This window comes from Panthera onca, chromosome B2 (genome assembly GCF_046562875.1).
Source record: "Panthera onca isolate mPanOnc1 chromosome B2, mPanOnc1 haplotype 2, whole genome shotgun sequence".
NCBI classification, from domain to species: Eukaryota; Metazoa; Chordata; class Mammalia; order Carnivora; family Felidae; genus Panthera; species Panthera onca.
In genome coordinates, this window is record NC_138343.1 from 599,924 (window position 1) to 620,947 (window position 21,024).

The window sequence follows — 21,024 nt, forward strand, 5'->3', positions numbered from 1 at the left end:
TAAATAGTCATAAATGCTTCTCCCACCATCCCTCATGCACAGAAACCACCCCCGGGATTCAGCAAATGGGGAACACAGTGCCTCCCGACATTAGCTCCAGAAATGTCTCAGCAATTATGACTTAGTTGTTTTTGTTACATTTGGGTTTGGTGACAAGTAAGGAAAACAAGACAACATTTTGATAAATTCTGCACATTTCATCAGTATTATGTCATATTGCATCATAACAGTCACTGGAAATTGTCATAGAAATAGTAAAACCAAAAAAAAAAAAAAAAGTGTTTTGAAACTCAATATTTTCCATGAGCAAACACTGAGGGAAAAATTACCAGCTGATTAGCTAGTGAGGGATTCAGAAATTTTAATTTCATTCCGTCCCCACTTTCAACAATGTTTAATAGCCATCCTGTACAGTTTATCTAGTTGACTTTAAAAAATCTCTGGAGATAGAGGAACCACAACACTTTAGATAAACAATTGTCTATTTTCTCCCTGTCAGTTAGTGCTTAAATCATTTGTTTTAATAACTTACTTGTCTCTAGGTTAGGGAAAAAAGAAGTCATGATGTACTGGTTGAAGCTTCCTCTTAACTCATTTGTAAATTACCATTTCTTATTATCAGTGGTTAAATTCAACTCCTCAAAATATAACAGGATAAGAATTTTATTGCTCACATTTAAATACATTAACTGAGAAGGACCACAAAGATAAATAGCCCTGGGGCACCTGGGTGGTTCAATCCATTAAGACTCTGACTTCCACTCAGGTCATGATCCCACTGTTCCTATGTTCAAGCCCCGCATCAGGCTCTGTGCTGACAACTCAGAGCCTGTAGCATGCTTCAGATTCTGTCTCCGCCTCATTGCCTCTCCCCTCCTCAAGCTCTGTGTCTCTCTCTCTGTCTCTCTCTCAGTATATATAAAAACTTAAAAAGAAAAAAAGATAAACATCCCTGGGTAGTATTTGTGTACTGACATACAGTTAATATAGGCATATTTCTATTCCTGACTTCTTTAGAGAATCCATAAGAATACATAAAAAAAATAAGTTTCATTAACTGATATTCCAAACACAAATTGAACATTAGGATTCCATGGTTGGTGTCCGATGGGTTCATGTTTCCATTATGTTACCTAGTCATGCTTTGGTTAACACAATCAGGCTGGACTTCCCATTTATCTTTTCTTTGGACAGCTCGACCTGTTATACATATTGTACATGATCTGAGAAGCAGTCTAACCTCACACACCAACTTTATCATCGCCTATTGCTTCCTGTCTTAGAAGTGTGCTCTAGATGTGTTCAGGTCGCCCCTCCTACTGAAGACACTACTCAAGGCAGCCTTCACGTCCTTGTTCCTCAGTGTATAGATCAGTGGGTTCAGCATAGGAGTGACCACAGTGTACATGATGGCAGCGACCTGGTCCTGGTCCATGGAGCTGCCTGAGGTAGGAGATATGTAAGTGAAGATAACAGGAGCATAGAGAAGAATGACCACCATGAAGTGAGAGGCACACGTGGACAGTGCTTTGCGGAGCGCACTACAGGAGTGGGTCTTGGAGAAAAGAGAGATGATTATGGAGAAGTAGGAGAGAAGTGTTAGGAAGAAGGGGCCCATGGCAATGGTCCCGGTAACCGTGTTGAGAAGCCACTGGTTGAGCTCCGTGTTCCCGCAGGCCAACTCCAGCAAAGGCTTGACATCACAGAAGAAGTGATGGATCTGATGAGAACCACAGAAGTTCAAGCGAGAGGTCATCATGGAGTGCAACAGGGCATGGAAAAAACCAATGGTCCAGACTGTGACAGCCATCTGGGTACAGAGCTGGTAATTCATGATGACAGAGTAATGCAGTGGCCTGCAGATGGCCACAAAGCGGTCAAAGGCCATCACGGCCAACAGCATGGCCTCCGTGCTGCCCAGGAAGTGGAAGAAGTGAAGCTGGGTTATGCATCCCAAGAAGGAAATTGCCTTGTGTGTAGAGAAGAAGTTCTCCAGCATCTTTGGCAGTGTCACCGTGGAGTAGCAGATATCTAGACACGACAGATTTCCCAGGAAGAAATACATGGGTAAATGGAGTCTTGGATCAGAGACGACAACCAGGACGACTGCTCCATTGCCAACCACACTGACCACGTAAATTGCAAGGAAAACCACGAAGAGATAAGGCTGCAGTGCTTGGATGTCTGTGACTCCCAGGAGGAGAAATGCAGTGACTGAGGTTTGATTCAGCATCGCTTAAGAGAAAGGATGAATTACTCTCTGGAGCGTACCCCTGTTGAGAATCAGAGACTTTGTAGTGGAGGATTTTCCCGTCTACACAATGGTACTTTGAGGGAGAGCATTGTTGTTTTACACAGTTCCCACATCAGACCTTTTATAGGATTTGCCTCATTAGACTATTAGATATTAAGGTGAACTGTTGGTTATGGGCCATTGGTCCACCATTTTTCCCCCTCATTTGATTTGTCATTAATATGTTTCTTTCTCCCAGAGACTCAGAGCACGTAGCCAACCTACCATCTTCTCTGGCTGTGCACATCTACCTTCTGATACAAGTGTCCTCTCATCTCCTTAATGAACTCTAATGGGGGTTCTAATGAACTCTAATTAACTACTTGCCCAGACTGCTGTATCCAGGCATTGTAAGAAAGCACCTGAAGGATTTTTAATTAAGAAAAATAGACAAGGGAAGAATGACACCAATGCAAGGAGGTCTGAATTAATATCCAGGTGTGGGATTGCCTCTTGTAAAAAGGCAAATCTTGGGCGCCTGGGTGGCTCAGTTGGTTGGGATCCAACTTTGGTCAGGTCATGATCTCATGGCTTGTGAGTTCAAGTCCCATGTGGGGCTCTGTGCTGACAGCTCAAAGCCTGGAGCCTGCTTCAGATTCTGTGTCTCTCTCTCTCTCTCTCTCCCTCATACTCTGTCTCCCTCCTGCTCTGTCTCAAAAATAAGTAAACATTTTTAAAAAGGCACATCTTTCTAAGTTTGGGAAATCCCTGAGAGGAGAATAGAAAGATTTAATGTGAGAGGAATAAAGGAGTGGGTTGATCAGGAAGTATTTCTCCATAGCCTGAAGGGGTTTCTAGTCCTTAGAGCTGGAGAAAATTTAGAGAACATACCCGATCTGTGCTGTACCTCTGTAAAAGGCTGGCTTCATGTAGGTCAGAGTAGCTTTCTTTGACAGTATGTTTTGCACACTGTTAATCCTACCTCTCCTGTGTAAGATACAAATGCTATGGCAAATATCATTTTGGGTTCTCTGACTCACCAAACAAAATTGGATCAAAAATTCATTTGGGGAAGAAACCTTTTTCTAACATTTAAAGACAATTTCTAATCAGACTTGTCCTTACTCAGTCATTTATTTCACTGCAGTTTTAATGCTGAGAGATTACATATTTACTCTGGAGAATATTTAGAGAACCAGGCCTGCTGAGTTGAGAATGAGATATGGCAATAAAAGTGTATGAAGAGCCTTCCCAATCCACAAATGCAATCAGGAATCCATCATAAAATAGGAAACCAGCTCTAGATCGGGCGCTTACTTGCATGTAAACAAGCATGCAGAAAATATGGGGTCCTCTCAGCCCGAGTCCTAAGTCATTCTCTTACCTGATTGTCGGATTCACAGCCTGCCCAGCTTCTCAGGTTTACACTCTCAACAGCTGAGAATGGCAGGAAGATATTTGAAGTGACTGTTTGTATTGAGACTGCAGCATGAGCTCTTCATGTTCAGAAACGTCTTTGTCTCCTTCTGACATTCTTCCTGCCTCTCAGGAGCCACAGACCTTAGGCATATAAACACGGAGAGAGTGTCCCCTGGGTGTGAGCATGATCGCTGTGAGAATAAACAGGGTATTTTCCCATACTTGCAATTCAAGACAATTCCTCTTGGGTGTTGCTATCTTGAGTTCCATCTTTTTTTTGTTTTCCCCACTGACGTAAATTTTTCTTTTTTCTTTTTCCTCCTTATTTGCAGAATTGTGGACAGCACAATTGTCAGGGGCCTCCTCTGTTTTCTTAGTGCAATTACATTTTCTTCCTTTTTCATCATGGGTACTTCCCTGAAAAACTTTGTGAGAAAATGAAAGAAATTTGGTAATGTTTGGAAGTAATGGAGGCCAGTTATGTTCCATTGACCTGTACAGATGATGATAATCTTTAACATTCTACATAATTTTTACTATGGTCCTGTGGAAAACAAGACAGAGGAACAAGGAGAAGTAGGATTGCTTTTATTTATTCCAAATTAGATTCTTCATTGTTGGTAATAGCGTTAAATTTGTTTAAAATAGACATCCTAAGGCTCACATCTTTCTCTAAGGAATGAGGCTGGTCTCTCCTTGTGTATCCTCTCTTGTTGCTGCAACCTTTATGTGAGAATATTCTGTGAGCCTCATCCCAGGAATATATGCAATCTGACATCCATGCAAACTTTCTTATAACAGTTATAAACACCATGTACCCTGTCCATCTTTGTGTTGAGATCCATTATTGTTGCTTTGCACGAATGCATTATATATTTATGACGATAAAAATTCCTCTTTCAGGGCGTACTTTGGTGGGCCATTCAGATAACCAGCCAACTGTTGATTTTGGCTCAGGTAGCTTACTCATGGTTTGTGAGATGGAGCCTGACATTGGGTTCTGGGCCCACACAGGAAGCCTGCTTTGGATTCTTGCTCTCTCCTCATTCTCTCCCCTTCCTGTGCTCACATTCTTTCTCTGTCTCTCAATATAAAAAAAAAAAAAAAAAAAAAACTTAAAAATATTCCTCATTCAAGCATATGTTAAAAATAGAATGGAAATAACATTTATCATGTTCTAATTGTGGAAGCTATTGTTTTGAGTTTCTTACATGAAATGATCATTTAATTTTTCCAAACATTCAGTGAGGGATGTACTGATATCACATTTACTTTTCAATATAACAGGAGCTCAAAGGATTTATGTAATTTTTCTGTTTCCCCCTCAGTGTTACTGAGGAATCATTGACAAGTACAGTTGTATATGTTTCAAGTGTACGGTGTGATTTTACTTCCATGTATGTATTGGAATGACCACCACCGTGCAGTTTATGAATGCTTCCCTTGTCTCACATTGTTGACACTTGCGTGTGGAGAAAATGCTCAGAGTGTACTGTCAGCTTATTTCACTGCCATTAAATGTTCCTGCTTTACAATAAATTGTGCGACTCGTGTTCAAACTAAGGGTCCCGTTCTACAGCTAACTGCAGTGTGGTCTCCATCCTTTCAAAATACCACCCGCATCAATTTTATCTACAGTTCCCACAGATGTCTAGAAATATGATATTTTGATGAAGTCATGACCGGTACATTTTCTCTTTATGTTTTGTCTCTCTGAGGTCTTGTTTATAAGTCATTTTTCTTCTCGAGTCAAAATGAAATTGTCTTCAATATTCTTTTATTATATGGTCAGCTTCATGTGCATGTGACTGGAGCCCCCACACAGGGCTGTGCACCTCATTTAAAGCTTTTTTATCATCTTGAAATTCTCAGTAAGTTTTTTTTTTTTTTTGGTATTTTAATGTATTCATTTAAATTCAAGTTAGTTAACATACATTGTGGTATTGGTTTGAGGAGTAGAACCTAGTGATTCATCACTTACATACAACATCCAGTGCTCATCCCAACAAGTGTCCTCCTTGATGCCCACCACCCATTATAGCCAACCCCCTTACAAAGCTCCCTTCCAACAGCCCTCAGTTTGTTTTCTGTATATAAGAGTCTCTTATGAATTGTTTCCCTCTCTCTTTTTTTAAAGCTTACTTATTTATTTGAGAGAGAGAGAGAGAATGAGCTGGGGAGCAGCAGAGAGATAGAGAGAGAGAGAGAGTGAGAGAGAGTGAAGGAGACAGAGGGTCCAAAGCAGTGACTGTGCTGACAGTAGAGACTCTGATGTGGGGCTTGAACTCAGGAGCTATGAGATCATGATCTGAGCTGAAGTCGGATGCCCAATCAACTGAGCCACCCACGCATTCCTCCTTATTTTTCCTTTCCTTCCCCTATGCTCACCTGTTTTGTTTCTTAAATTCCACATATAAGTCAGATGATATGGTGTATGTATTTCTCTGATTTGCTTAGCGTAATATACTCCAGTTTCATCCACATTGTTGCAAGTGGCAAAGTTTCATTCTTTTTGATCATCGAGTAGTATTCTATTGTATATATAAACCACATCTTCTTTACCCATTCAAAATTGATGGACATTTGGGTTCTTTCCATAATTTGGCTATTGTCAATAGTGGTGCTGTAACTGTTGGGGTGCACGGGCCCCTTTGAATCAGCATTTTTGTATCCTTTGGGTTAATACCTAGCAGTGTAATTGCTGGGTAGTTCTATTTCTAATTTTTTGAGGAACCCCCATACTCTCTTCCAGAGTGGCTTCACCATTTTTCGTTTCCACTAACATGCATAAGTGTTTCCCCTTTCTCGGCATCCTTGCCAACATCTGTCATTTCCTGAGTTGTTAATTTTAGCCATTCTGACAGGTGTGAGGTGGTATCTCATTGTGGTTTCGATTTGTATTTCTCTGATGATGATGTTGAGCATCTTTTCATGTGTCTGTTAGTCATCTGGATGTCTTTTGAAACGTGTCTGTTCATGTCTTTTGCCCATTTCTTCACTGGATTATTTGTTTTTTTGGGTGGTGTTGAGTTTGGTAAGTTGTTTATAGATTTTGGATACTTGCCCTTTATCTGATATGTCATTTGCAAATGTCTTCTCCCATTTCATCATTTGCCTTTCAGTTTTATTGATTGTTTCCTTTGCTGTGAAGAAGCCTTTTATCTTGATGAGATCCCAACCTCTGGAGACATGTCGAGTAGGAAGCTGTTGTGGCTGATGCCAAAGAGTTCCTTTATATTTTCTCCTCTAGGATTTTGGTGGTTTCCTGACTCACTTTTAGGTTTTTTAGGATTTCTGAAATACTTTTGATTATGATGTAAGAAAGTGGTCCAGTTTCATTCTTCTGTCTATCACGTCTCGTTTTCCCAACACCATTTGTTGTAGAGACTGTCTCTTTTTCCATTGGATATTCTTTCCTGTTTTGTCAAGAAAAGTTGATCATATACTTGTTGGTCCATTTCTGGGTTCTCTATTCTGTTCCATTGATCTATGTGTCTGTTCTTGTGCCAGTACCAAACTTTTTTGATGATTACTGTTTTGTAATATAGCTTGAAGTCTGGAATTGTGAAGCTTCCAGCTTTGGTTTCTTTTTTTAACATTTCTTTGGCTATTTGGGGTCTTTTCTGGTTTGATACAAATTTTAAGATTGTTCTAGCTCTGTGAAGAATTCTAGTGTTATATTGATAGGGATTTCATTGACTGTGTAGCTTGCTTTGGGCAGTATTGACATTTTAACAATATTTGTTCTTCCAATCTACGAACAAGGAATGTTTTCCACTTATTTGTGTTTTCAATTTTTCATAAGCTTCTATAGTTTTCAGCATACACATCTTGTACCTCTTTGGTTAGGTTATTCCTCTGCATCTCATGGGTTTTGTGCAATTGGCAATGGGATCAATTTCTTACTTTCTCTTTCTGCTTCTTCACCATTGGTGTTTAGAAATACAACCAGTTTATGTACATTGATTTTATATCCTGCGATTTTGCTGAATTAACGTATCAGTTCTAGCAGTTTTTTGGTGGAGTCTTTAGGGTTTTCCAAGTAGAGTATCATGTCATTTGCAAAGAGTGAAAGTTGACTTCTTCATTGCTGATTTGGATGCCTTTTATTTCTTTTTGTTGCCTGATTGCTGAGGTTAGGATTTCCAGTACATTTTTGAACACCAATGGTGAGAGTGAACATACCTGTCATGTTTCTCATCTGGAGAACTTTTCCCCTATGAGGATGATATTAGATCTAGGTCTTTGCTATATTGCCTTTTATGTTGTTGAGGTATGTTCCTTGTATCCCTACTTTCTTGAGGTGTTTTTTTTTTTTTTTTTAATCAAGAAAGATGCTGTATTTGTCAAATGCTTTTTCTGCATCTATTGAAAAGATCATATGATTCTTTTCCTTGCTTTTATTAATGTGGTGTAGATTTGCAAATATTGAACCATCCCTGCTTACCAGGAATAAACCCTACTTGATTATGATGAATAATTCTTTTGATGGTCTGTTGGAATTGATTTGCTAGTATCTTGAAAATTTTTGCATACAGTTTCATCAGGGGTATTGGCCTATAATTCTATTTTTTAGTGGGGTCTTCGTCTGATTTTTGAATCAAGGTAATGCTGGCCTCATAGAATGAGTTTGGAAGCTTTTCTTCCATTTCTATATTTGTAACAGTTTGAGCAGAATAGGTATGAACTATTTTTTGACTGTCTGGTAATAATACCCCAGGAAGCCATCTGGCCCACGACTCTTGTTTGTTGGGAGATTTTTAATAACCAATTCAACTTCTTTACTTGTTATGGTAAGGTTTTCTATTACTTCCTGTTTGAGTTTTGGTGTTGCATCATTTTCTAGAAATTCATTTCCATTTCTTCCAGACTGCCTAGTTTGTTGGCATCTAAATTTTCATATTATTCTAATTTCTTGTATTTCTGTGGTGTTGGTTGTGATCTCTCCTCTTTTATTCATGATTTTATCTATTTGGATTTTCTCCCTTTTTTCTTTTTGATAAGTGTTGCTAGGGGTTTATCAATTTTTAAAATTCTTTTAAAGAACCTGCACTTAGTTTCATTGATTTGTTCTACTATTTCTTTTATTTGTTGTGTATCATTCATTTATGCTCTAATCTTTTTTTTCAACGTTTTTTTTTTTTTTTTTTTTTTTAATTTATTTTTGGGACAGAGAGAGACAGAGCATGAACGGGGGAGGGGCAGAGAGAGAGAGGGAGACACAGAATCGGAAACAGGCTCCAGGCTCCGAGCCATCAGCCCAGAGCCTGACGCGGGGCTCGAACTCACGGACCGCGAGATCGTGACCTGGCTGAAGTCGGACGCTTAACCGACTGCGCCACCCAGGCGCCCCTATGCTCTAATCTTTATTGTTCCCTTTTCCTGCTGGCTTTAGGCTTTATTTGCTGCTCCTTTTCTAGCTCCTTTATATTTAATGTTAGGTTGTGTATTTGGAACCTTTGTTTCTTCTTGATATGGGCCTGAATTGCAGTATACTTTCCTCTTAGGACTGCCTTTGATGTATCCCAAGAATTTGGACTGTTGTGTTTTCATTTTCATATGCTACCACGTATTTTTTAAATTTCTTCTTTAATTTCCTAAGTAACCTATTCATTCTTTAGTGGAATGTTGTTTAACCTCCATGTATTTGAGGGCTTGTTTCCAATTTTTTACTTGTGGTTGATCTCAAGTTTCATAGCACTGTGTTCTTAAAAAATGCATGGTATGATCTTGATCTTTTTATACCTGTTGAGGGCTGATTTGTGACCCAGTATGTCATCTATCCATGTGCCCTTGAGAAGAATTGTATTCTGCTGCTTTAGGATGAAATGTTCTGATTATATATGTTAAGTCCATCTGGCTCAATAGGTCATTCAAAGGCATTGTTTCTTTGTTGGTTATCTGCTTAGATATTCTGTCCATTGATGTAAGTGTGGTATTAAGGTCCCTACATTTTCGTATTATTATCAATGAGTTTCTTTATGTTTGTGATTAATTGATTTATATATTTAGGTGTACCAAGTTGGAGACATAAATATTTATAATTGTCAGATCTTCTTGCTGGATAGTCCCCTTAATTATGATCTATTGCCCTTCTTCATCTCTTGTTACAGTTGTTTTAAAATCTTGTTTGTTTTAGGCTCCTGGGTGGCCCAGTTGATTGGGCATCTGACTTCAGCTGGGGTCATGATCTTACAGTCCGTGGGTTTGAACCCCACACTGGGCTCTGTGCTGACAGCTCAAAGCCTGGAGCCTGCTTCAGATTGTGTCTCCCCCGTCTCTCTGCCCCACCCCTCTGCTTGTGCTCTCTCTCCCTCAAAATAAATATAGAAACATTAAAAAAAATTAAAGTCTGGTTTGTCTGATATAGGTTTGACTATTCCAGCTTTCCTTTGATGTCCATTAACATGATGGATGGTTCTCCATCCCCTCACTTTCAATGTGCAGATGTCCTTAGTTATAAAGTGAGTCTCTTGTAGACAGCATATAGATGCATCTTGTTTTTTTTTTTTTAATCCATTCTATGTCTTTAATTGGAGTATTTAGTCCATTTACATGCAGATTGATTATAGAAAGATATGAATTTAGTGCCACTGTGTTACCTGTAGAGTTGGTGTTTCTGGTGATGTTTTCTGTCTGTTGTAGTCTTTGTTGTTTTGGTCTTTTTTTTTTTCCTCTTCTTTTTTTCCACTCAGAAAGACCTTTTAAAAATTCTTTTAGGGCAGTTTTAGTGGTCACAAACTCCCTTATCATCATCATCATCATTATTATTATTATTATCTTTTTTGTCTGGGAAACTCTCTCTCCTATTTTGAATGACAGCCTTGCTGGATAAAGAATTCTTGGCTGCATATTTTTCTTATTCAGCACATTGAATATTTCCTGCCACTCCCTTCTCAGCTATAATCTGTTCAAATAAATTTTCTGTCCCCTTTTTCTGCTCTTCTAACGAGACCTGTAAGATATGGATATTGTTTTATTTCATGAAATCACTAAGTTCTCTAAGTCTTCCCTCATGATCTAATAGTTTCCTTTCCTCTTCATTTCAGTTTCATTGTTTTCCATAATTTTATATTCTGTATCACCTGTGTCTGCTCTGCTCTTTCAGTCCTCATGGTGACTGTATCTAGTCAGTATTGCCTGTCAGTTATAGCATTTTTTATTTCATCCTGACTAGTCTTAGGTCTTTGGTCTCTGCAGCAAGTGTTTCTCTGGTGTCTTTTATGCTTTACTCAAGACCAGCTAGTAGTCATATGAGTGTTTTAAATTCTTGTTCAGATCTATTGCTTATATCTGTTTTGAGCAAGTTAATGACTGTGACTTACTCTTGACCTTTCTTTTGGGGAGAATTCCTCCCTCTTGTCCTTTTGGCTAAATTTCTGTCTCATGTGTTTTAAAAGCTTTGTTATGTTTCCTGCACCTGAGAGTAGTGCAATAGTAAAAAGGGGTCATATGCTGTCTAGGGCCTCGCACTTCAGAGAGTGTTTCTGGTGTATGCTGTATGCCTTCTGCTGTTGCGTTTTGGCTACTCTTTCCCACTGGTCAGTTCTCTGCAGAGCTCCTCCTTGCTTGCTGTGGGGAGTGTTTGGAGCTTTAACTAGGTGGGCCTGGATAAAGGGAAAAAATGCTGGTCCCCTAAAAAAGAGAATAAGAAAGGCAACAAGAAAACCCCCAGAGAATCAAAAAAAACCTATAAGGTTGATTTCAAAGACAATGAAAAGAAAAAGAGAGAGAGAGAGAGAGAGAGAGAGAGAGAGAGAGAGAAGAAAGAAATAGAAAAGAGTAATGAAGCCTGAGGTCCCCAAAAAGTAGAAAAGAAATTGAAAAAAAAAAGACAAGAAATTATGAGGCTGATTACAGAAGTAAAAAAGAAGAATTGAAAAAAAAAAAAAAAAAAAAAAAGAACAAAATGTAAGCATGGTTCTGTCTCCGGGAGAACTGCAGGTGTCATTTTGATGCATTGTCTTTTTAGTTTACTTGGTGCATGTGAGGTGTGGCCGTGTTGGTCTGAAGGAGAGGCCTGATGACTCAGTCTGCCCTGCCCCAGTGAATAAACAGTTGCCAGGCACAAAGGGATGGGGTTTTGTCTAAGCAGGTCCTGCCTGCACTGGGGGTCGTTGTGATGCTCTCTGAAGTGCCACCATTTTGGTGTTTGGGGGAAAATGGCCCAACCCAATCTCTCTTCCTTGGATTGGGGATGTCGACCCCTGCTGTTCAGCCAGCGTTCACATAATAACGAGGGCCAATAGCTCACCCTACACCAGAGCTTTCGTGCGTTCTTTGGTGCAAAGCTGGGATTCACAATTTGAAGTTTTAAAGGACCTTGCACTGCATGGACCTGCTTCTCTACCTTGGAGTAGAGACTCTCCATGCTATGTGAAGTCCTTTGTCCCTGAAAAACTGTCCTACAACTGTGCATTGCACGGAATCTGTGGTATAGCACCGCTAAATGCAGAAAAGGTTATATTCCTTCTGGGTGAGTCTCTGTCCCCTGCTGATGAAAGACTTTTTACTGGCACTTGCAGGGTCTTTTTCCCTGATGAGGCAATATACCCTCTTCTCAAGCACTCCAGGAAGGGGACTGTTCTCTTCTGGTTCACCCCAGAGATTGCTACACCACACTATGCACTCCGGGCCCACTCCCTTCTCCCCAGGAGCACACACCACAATTCCTCTCCTGAGAAAGTCACCCACTTCCAAAATTTCAGAATTTGAGCTCCACATACTGTAAAACAAACAAACAAACAAACAAACAAACAAACAAACAAACAAACAAACGGGACACTCAGTACTTCTCACTCCCCAGTGTGTATCCAGAGAGGTTTTCTTCTGGTACGACCTCAATGCAACACCTTTTCAACCCCTCTCACTTTCTCTCCCCTTTGTCTCTCCCCGGAATGGGCTCCCCTACCTCCGAGGAACTGCCTTTTTTTTCTCCCCCAATTCACTTCTATGTACCTCATACCTTTCATGCTGTGAAATCACACTGTGATTCAACATATATATGCATTATGGAATTTCCTACCACGATTATTGCAGTTACTATATGTCACCATATGAAGTTATTATAATATTGTTGGCTGTATTCCTTCTACTGTACTTTAAATCTCTGTGATTTATTTTCTCTATAATTGGGAGTTTGTATCCCTTAATCCCCTTCTCCTATTGCACCCTTCCACCCACCTCCCTGCCCTCTGGCAAACACCAGTTTGTTCTCTTTGTTTATGTGTCTGTCTGTCTGTCTGTTTGTTTGTTTTTCTTTATTTTGTGTTTTCAGATTCCACATATAAGTGAAAGATATGGTATTTATCTTTCTCTGACTGACTTATTTCATTTGCATTATACCCTGAAGGTCTGTCCACATTGTCACAAATGCCAGCACTTCCTCTTTTTTGCACAACTGAAAAGTATTCTATAATATACCTAAATCTATGTCTGTCTCTACCTAGGGCAGATAAATTGATCCTTTAATTTGAAGTTCTTTAGATCAAAAAGAACCATATTTGAGGAACTGTACCCAACAAGCCCCGTGTATACCTTGACCCAGTGTAGGTGAAAAGATGTAGATTCTGACTGATGTTGTAATGGGAAGAGATTTTAAGATCATTCGGAGGGAGAGAAAGTATGTGGGGACAATGTTAATTATTGGTAGACAGAGTTGGGACTATGGTGGATTAAGGATGTCCACAAAATTTTTTGATATTCTTTCCAGTTAAAGGTGGGGATTTCCTCTTTCTGAAGTTTGGTTGGCCTGTGTCTATTTTGTCCAAGGTGACAGAGGTGACGTCAATACTGGTTCTTGGGTTTGTTGGAGAGATGACTGGCAGCTTTTGCCGTGGTCTGTTGGCCCCCCCGTAGAGTGTCAAGCCTGAGGCCTCCATGCTGCAAAAGCACAGAACAGCCACATGGAGAGAGCGGACCAAGGGAGACCCAGACAGAGACTTTGCCAGCTCTCAGCTCTTCCACGCGAGGATGCTCACGTCAGCTCAGCCACGGCACAAGCATGATCGAGGAGAACCAGCCCTGCCCTGCTCTGTTCTTCCCAGTTCCTGAGCCTCAGAAGAATGCAATTGACTGGTATAGGTGTCTTCAGCTTCTGTGTTTGGGGATGCTAGTGTGTTAGGCAGCAGTAGCAAACCAGATAATGATGTGTTCTTCTCTCGTTCATGGCCTGTGTGGAGCTTGGATTTTGTAAACAATTCTGATCAACAGAAATGAGGGGCTGAGACAGTTCAGGGTAGAAGATGCCTTCTCCACAGACACATTTTACTTTTTTTTTATAAACAAAAGTAGAATTGGGGGACCAAAAACAGTGGATGAGATCAAACCACATTGTTTGTGTTCACAAAAGTGGATGCAGAGAATTTGAACAGTCAGTCCCTGAGCTCATAAAGGCCTGTCATAGTCTTTATCTGCATCTCTAGTCAAAAATGCTGCCCCTGCCATCCTTCAGGCCCAGTATCCACTCCCAAGACTTAGAAAGTAGGGAATATAGTGCTTCCTGACATTAGCTCCAGAAATGCCTCAATTCATACAATTATGACATAGTATCTTTCACTATGTATGGGTTTGGTGACAAGTAGGGAAAACAGACAACATTTTGATGAATTCTGAACTTTTCCCCAGTGTTACAATGTATGGTATCATTTATCATCTATGAAGAAAGCATAGAAATAGGAAAATAAAATAGAAAAATAGGTAGGTTTTTGAAACTCATCATTTCTTGTGTCCAAAGATTGAGGGAAAAATAATATACTGATTAGCTAGGGAGGGATTTTGAGATTTTTTTTCCAGTCCGTCTCCACTTTCGGTAATATTTAACAGTATTCAATTACAGTTTTTCCAGTTGACTTTAAGACATCTCTAGAGATAACGTTTCCAAAACTCATTAGATAAACATTGGCTAATTTGTCCATGTTTATTAGTGCTTAAATCATTTGTTTTAATCACTTACTTGCCTCCTGCTTAGGGAGATACATACTGACTAAAAATTCCTTTAACTCATTTGTGAATTACCATTTCTTTAAAAAAATTTTTTTAATGTTTATTTATTTTTGAGAGAAAGAAAGACAAGGTGCGAGCAAGGGAGGGGAAGAAAGAGACACACACACACACACACACACACACACACACACACACACACAGAGTTCGCAGCAGGCACCAGGCTCTGAGCTGTTAGCACAGAGCCCGACGCAGGCCTTGAACTCACAAACTGTGAGATCATGACCAGATCTGAAGTCGGAGGCTTAACCAACTGAGCCACCCAGGTGCCCCTGAGAATTACCATTTCTTATCCTATTCAGTAAATGTGGCTCAAAATTCATCCTCAAAATGTAACAATATAAGAATTTTTTTTTTCTCACATAAAATATGTTAAGTAGATGGGCCACACAAAGAGCCATAAGTAGCATTCATGTACCTAATATATGAGTATATAGGCATATTTCTATCCCTGATGTCATTAGAGAATCCATAAAAATACATTAAAATCATTTTTATGAACTCATATCCTGAACACAAATTGAACATTAGGATTCTATGGCTGGTGTCCATTGGGTTCATGTTTCCATTATGGTACCTAGGAATGCTTTATTTAACACAATCAGGATGGACTTTCTCATTTATCTTTGGACAGCTCCACCTATTACACATATTGTACATGATCTGAGAAGCAGTCTAACCTCACACACCAACTTTATCATCTCCTGTTGATTCCTTTCTTAGAAGTGTGCTCTGAATTTGCTCAGGTCATCCCTCCTTCTGAAGATCCTATTCAAGGCAGCCTTCACGTCCTTGTTCCTCAGTGTATAGATCAGTGGGTTCAGCATAGGAGTGACCACAGTGTACATGATGGCAGCGACCTGGTCCTGCATGGAGCTGCCTGAGGCAAGAGATATGTAAGTAAAGACAACAGGAGCATAGAAAACAATGACCACCATGAAGTGAGAGGCACACGTGGACAGTGCTTTGTGGAGCGCACTACAGGAGTGGGTCTTGGAGAAAAGAGAGATGATTATGGTGAAGTAGGAGAGAAGTGTTAGGAAGAAGGGGCCCATGGCAATGGTCCCGGTAACCGTGTTGAGAAGCCACTGGTTGAGCTCCGTGTTCCCGCAGGCCAACTCCAGCAAAGGCTTGACATCACAGAAGAAGTGATGGATCTGATGAGAACCACAGAAGTTCAAGCGAGAGGTCATCATGGAGTGCAACAGGGCATGGAAAAAACCAATGGTCCAGACTGTGACAGCCATCTGGGTACAGAGCTGGTAATTCATGATGACAGAGTAATGCAGTGGCCTGCAGATGGCCACAAAGCGGTCAAAGGCCATCACGGCCAACAGCATGGCCTCCGTGCTGCCCAGGAAGTGGAAGAAGTGAAGCTGGGTTATGCATCCCAAGAAGGAAATTGCCTTGTGTGTAGAGAAGAAGTTCTCCAGCATCTTTGGCAGTGTCACCGTGGAGTAGCAGATATCTAGACACGACAGATTTCCCAGGAAGAAATACATGGGTAAATGGAGTCTTGGATCAGAGATGACAACCAGGACGACTGCTCCATTGCCAACCACAATGACCACGTAAATTGCAAGGAAAACCACGAAGAGATAAGGCTGCAGTGCTTGGATGTCTGTGACTCCCAGGAGGAGAAATGCAGTGACTGAGGTTTGATTCAGCATCGCTTAAGAGAAAGGATGAATTACTCTATGGAGCGTACCCCTGTTGAGAATCAGAGACTTTGCAGCTGAGGATTTTCCTGTCTACACAATGCTACCTTGAGGTTGAGCATTATTGTTTTACACAGTTTCAACATCGTTCCTTTTATAGGATTTGCCTCATTAGACTATTAGATATTATGGTGAACTGTTGGTTATGGGACATTGGTCCGCCATTTTTTCCCCTTATTTGATTGTCATTAATATGTTTCTTTCTCCCAGAGACTCAGAGCACGTAGCCAACCTACCATCTTCTCTGGCTGTGCACATCTACCGTCTGATAAAACTTTAATGGGCGTCCAGACTGCTACCTCCAGACCTTGTAAGAAAGCCCCTGAAGGGTTTTTAATTAAGGAACATAGACAAGGAGAGAATGAAAACAATGGAAGGAAATCTGAATGGCGATGCAGACATGGAGTGCCTCCTACAAAAAGGGGATTTTTTTCTAAGCTTGGGAAATCCCTGAGAGGAGAATAGAAAGATTTGATGTGAGAGGAATAAAGGAGTGGGTTGATGAGGCAGTACTTCTCCATAGCCTGGGGGATTCTAGGCTGTAGAGTTGAAGGAATTTAGAGAACATACCTGATCTGTGCTGTACATCTGTAAAAGGCTGGCTTCATGCAGGTCAGACTAGCTTTCTTTGACAGTATTTTTTCACACTGTTAATCCTACCTCTCCTGTGTAAGATACAAATGCTATGGCAGATATCATTTTGGGTTCTCTGACTCACCAAACAAAATTGGATCAAAAATTCATTTGAGGAAGAAACCTTTTTCTAACATTTAAAGACAATTTCTAATCAGACTTGTCCTTACTCAGTCATTTATTTCACTGCAGTTTTAATGCTGAGAGATTACATATTTACTCTGGGGAATATTTAGAGAACCAGGCCTCCTGAGGTGTGAATGAGATATGGCAATAAAAGTGTATAAAGAGCCTTCACAATCCACAAATGCAATCAGGAATCCATCATAATATAGGAAACCAGCTCTAGATCTGGGCACTTAGTTGCATATAAACAAGCATACAGAAAATATGGGGTCCTCTCAGCCCGAGTCTTTAGGCATTCTCTTACCTGATTGTCGGATTCACAGCCTGCCCAGCTTTGCAGGTTTACACTCCCAACAGCTGTAAATGGAAGGAAAGATATTTGAAGTGACTGTTCATATTGGGATTGCAGCATGAGCTCTTCATGTTCAGAAATGTCTTTGTCTCCTTCTGAAATTCTCCCTGCCTCTCAGGAGCCACAGACCTTAGACATATAAACACGGAGAGAGTGTCCCCTGGGTGTGAGCATGATCGCTGTGAGAATAAACAGGGTATTTTCCCATACTTGCAATTCAAGACAATTCCTCTTGGGTGTTACTATCTTGAGTTCCATTGTTCCCAATGAAAATGAAAATGCCATAGTCCCCAACCTCTGGGCTGCAGCAAAAGCAGTTATAAGAAGGAAGTATATAGCAATTCAGATCTTCCTCAAGAAGGAACAAAAGTCTCAAATGTACAACCTAACCTTACATCTAAAGAAGCTGGAAAAAGAACAACAAATAAAGGGCAAAAACCAGCAGAAGGAGGGAAATAATAAAGATTAAAGCTGAAATAAATGACATGGAAATCAAAATAATAGTAGAAGAGATAAACAAAACTAGGAAATTTTTTGAAAGAATTAACAAAACTGATAACCCCCTAGCCAGTCTTCTCAAAAGAAAATAGAACCCAAATAGATGAAATCACGAATGAAAGAGGATAGATCACAACCAACACCACAGAAATACAAAAAAATGGTAAGAGAATATTATGAGCAATTAATGTCAACAATTTGGGAAATCTGGAAGAGATGGATAAATTCATAGAAACATATAGACTACTGAAACTTAAACAGGAAAAAATAGAAAGTTTGAACAGATTCATAGTTGGTAAAGAAATTGAATTAGTAATCAAAAATCTCCAAACAAACAAGAGTCCAGGGCCAAATGGCCTCCCAGGGGAATTCTACCAGACATTTAAGGAAGAATTAATACCTATAGTTTTGAAACTGTTCCAAAAAATAGAAATGGAAGGAAAACTTCCAAACTAATTCTATGAGGCCAGAAATACCTTGATTCCAAAAGCAGACAAAGACCCCACTAAAAAGGAGAACCACAGAGCAATATCCCTTTTGAACATCGACGCAAAAGTTCTGAACTCTATACAGCTAATTGAATTCAAGAGTACATTAAAAGAATTATTCACCACAATCAAGTGGGATTTATTCCTGGGATGCAGGGCTTGTTCAATATTAGCAAATCAATCACTGTGGTGCACCACAATGAGAAAAGAGAATAAGAACCATATGGTTCTCTCAATAGATGCAAGAAAAACATTTGAGAAAACACAGCATTCTTTCTTGATAAAAACCTCCAGTAAGTAGGGACAGAAGAACATAACTCAAGATCATAAAGGCCATATACAAAAGACCCACAGCTAATATCATTCTCAATGTGGAAAAACTGTGAGCTGTACCCCTAAGGTTGGGTACACAGCAGGGATGTCCACTCTCACCACTGTTATTCAACATGGAACTATAGACTGTTTACATGCTGTGAGAGTATCAGCCAGCCCTGGCTCTACTTTGTGTCTCTGCAGACACACTAGTGATCCTTTCTTCACAAATGTGATACCAGCTCCATAAAATTCCAAGTTCCCTCCTATACATGACCTATTCTTCCACTTTTCCCCCATTGAACAAACTATATATTAATTAATATTGTTTTCTTTTAGGTCTTCTTATCTTATAGAATGTTCTTTTTAAAAATGTCTTGAAGCTGGAAAACAGTGTGGAGATTCCTCAAAAATTAAAAATAGAACTACCCTATGACCCAGCAATAGCACTGCTAGGAATTTACCCAAGTGATACAGGAGTGCTGATTCATAGGAACGCATGTACCCCAATGTTTATAGCAGTGCTTTCAACAATAGCCAAATTATGGAAAGAGTCTAAATGTCCATCAACTGATGAATGGATAAAGACGATGTGGTTTATATATACAATGGCAATGAGAAAGAATAAAATCATGCCATTTGCAGCAATGTGGATGGAACTGGAGGGTATTATGCTAAGTGAAATAATTCAGTCAGAGAAAGACAGATATCATATGTTTTCACTCATATGTAGATCTTAAGAAAGTTAACAGAAGACTATGGGGGATGGGAAGGGGGAAAAATAGTTACAAACAGAGAAGGAGAGAGGCAAACCATAAGAGATTCTTAAATACAGAGAACAAACTGAGGGTTGATGGGGTGTGGGGGAGAGGGAAAAGTGGGTGATGGGCATTGAGGAGGGCACTTGTTGGGATGAGAACTGGGTGTTGTATGCAAGCCAATTTGACAATAAATTATATTTAAAAAATAAAATATAAAAATGAGGACCTTTGATTACTTCCCAAGTGATTTCAATGTTCTAGGCAACTTTGTTTATAGAAGACAAAGCTAAGGTCATCACATGTAATGAGTTAAAAGGAGATACTCGGGTAAAGCCAGGAATCTTGAAAGGTGAAATTGTAGTGAAAGGGTGTGTAATAGACAAAAGCCTACCCACTACAGAAAGATGCTGTTTCCATAATTTGGCTCTTGTAAATAATGTTGGCTATAAGTATAGGTGTGCATGTATTTCTTTGAATTAGTGCTTTTAAAAATTTCTGGAATAAAAGTGTGATTACTGGATAATAGGGTAGTTGTATTTTTAACTATTTGAGGAAACTCCATACTGTTTCCCAGAGTGGCTGCACCAGTTTGCATTCCCACCAACAGTGCAAAAGGGTTCTCTTTGTCTGCAACCTGGCCAACATCTGTTTTTCCTGTGTCATTAATTTTAGCCATTCTGACAGATGTGAAGTCATATCTCATCGTAGTTTTGATTTGTATTCCTTGATTTTGAGTAGTGTTGACCATCTTTCCATGTGTTTATTGGCCATCTGGATGTCTTCTTTGGAGAAATGTATGTTCATATTTGCTGCCCATTTTTAGGTTGTTTTATATGTGTTTTGGGTGTTGAGTTTTATAATTTTTTTAATGTTTATTTTTATTTTTGAGAGAGAGAGACAGAGCAAGAGCAGGGGAGGGGAAGGGAGAGGAGACACAGGATCCGAGCAGGCTCCAGGCTCTGAACTGTCAACACAAAGCCTGACATGGGGCTTGAACTCATGAACCACGAGATCATGACCTGAGTCGAAGTTGGCACTTAACTAACTGAGCTATACAGGCATCCCTAGGTGTTGAGTTTTGTAAGTTCTTTATATATTTTGGACACAATTCCTTTATCAGATATGTCATTTTCAAATATCTTCTTCCATTCCATAGGTTGTCTTTTAGTTTTGTTGATTTTTTTTCTTTACTGTGCAGAAGCTTTTTATTTTGATGATGTCCCAATAGTTTATATTTTCTCTTATTTCCCTTGCCTCAGAAGACATATCTAGTAAGAAACTGCTACAGCTGATGTCAGAATAATTACTGCCTGTCTTCTGTTCTAGGACCTTTACGGTTTCAGGCCTCATATTTAGGTCTTTAATGCCTTTTGAATTTATTTTTGTGTATGGTGTAAGAATGTGGCCTACTTTCCTTCTCTTGTGTATAGCCGTCCAATTTTCTAAAAAGCATTTTTTGAAGTTACTGTGTTTTCCCCATTGG

At 39.7% G+C, this 21,024-nt stretch overlaps 2 protein-coding genes across 2 annotated transcripts; both read right to left on the minus strand.

Moving 5' to 3' along the window:
* Positions 1-1,198: 1,198 nt before the first annotated feature.
* On the minus strand, positions 1,199-2,432 carry LOC144616305 (olfactory receptor 12D1-like). Its single transcript, XM_078446480.2, has one exon. It carries the CDS (start codon positions 2,231-2,233, stop codon positions 1,280-1,282), a length of 954 nt encoding a protein of 317 aa, XP_078302606.2. The 5' UTR covers positions 2,234-2,432; the 3' UTR covers positions 1,199-1,279.
* An 11,435-nt stretch (positions 2,433-13,867) lies between these two features.
* LOC132677790 (olfactory receptor 12D1-like) lies at positions 13,868-16,323 on the minus strand. The gene has a single exon (XM_060629561.3). The coding sequence runs from the start codon at positions 16,321-16,323 to the stop codon at positions 15,373-15,375; it is 951 nt and encodes a 316-aa protein (XP_060485544.3). The 3' UTR covers positions 13,868-15,372.
* Positions 16,324-21,024: the final 4,701 nt, after the last annotated feature.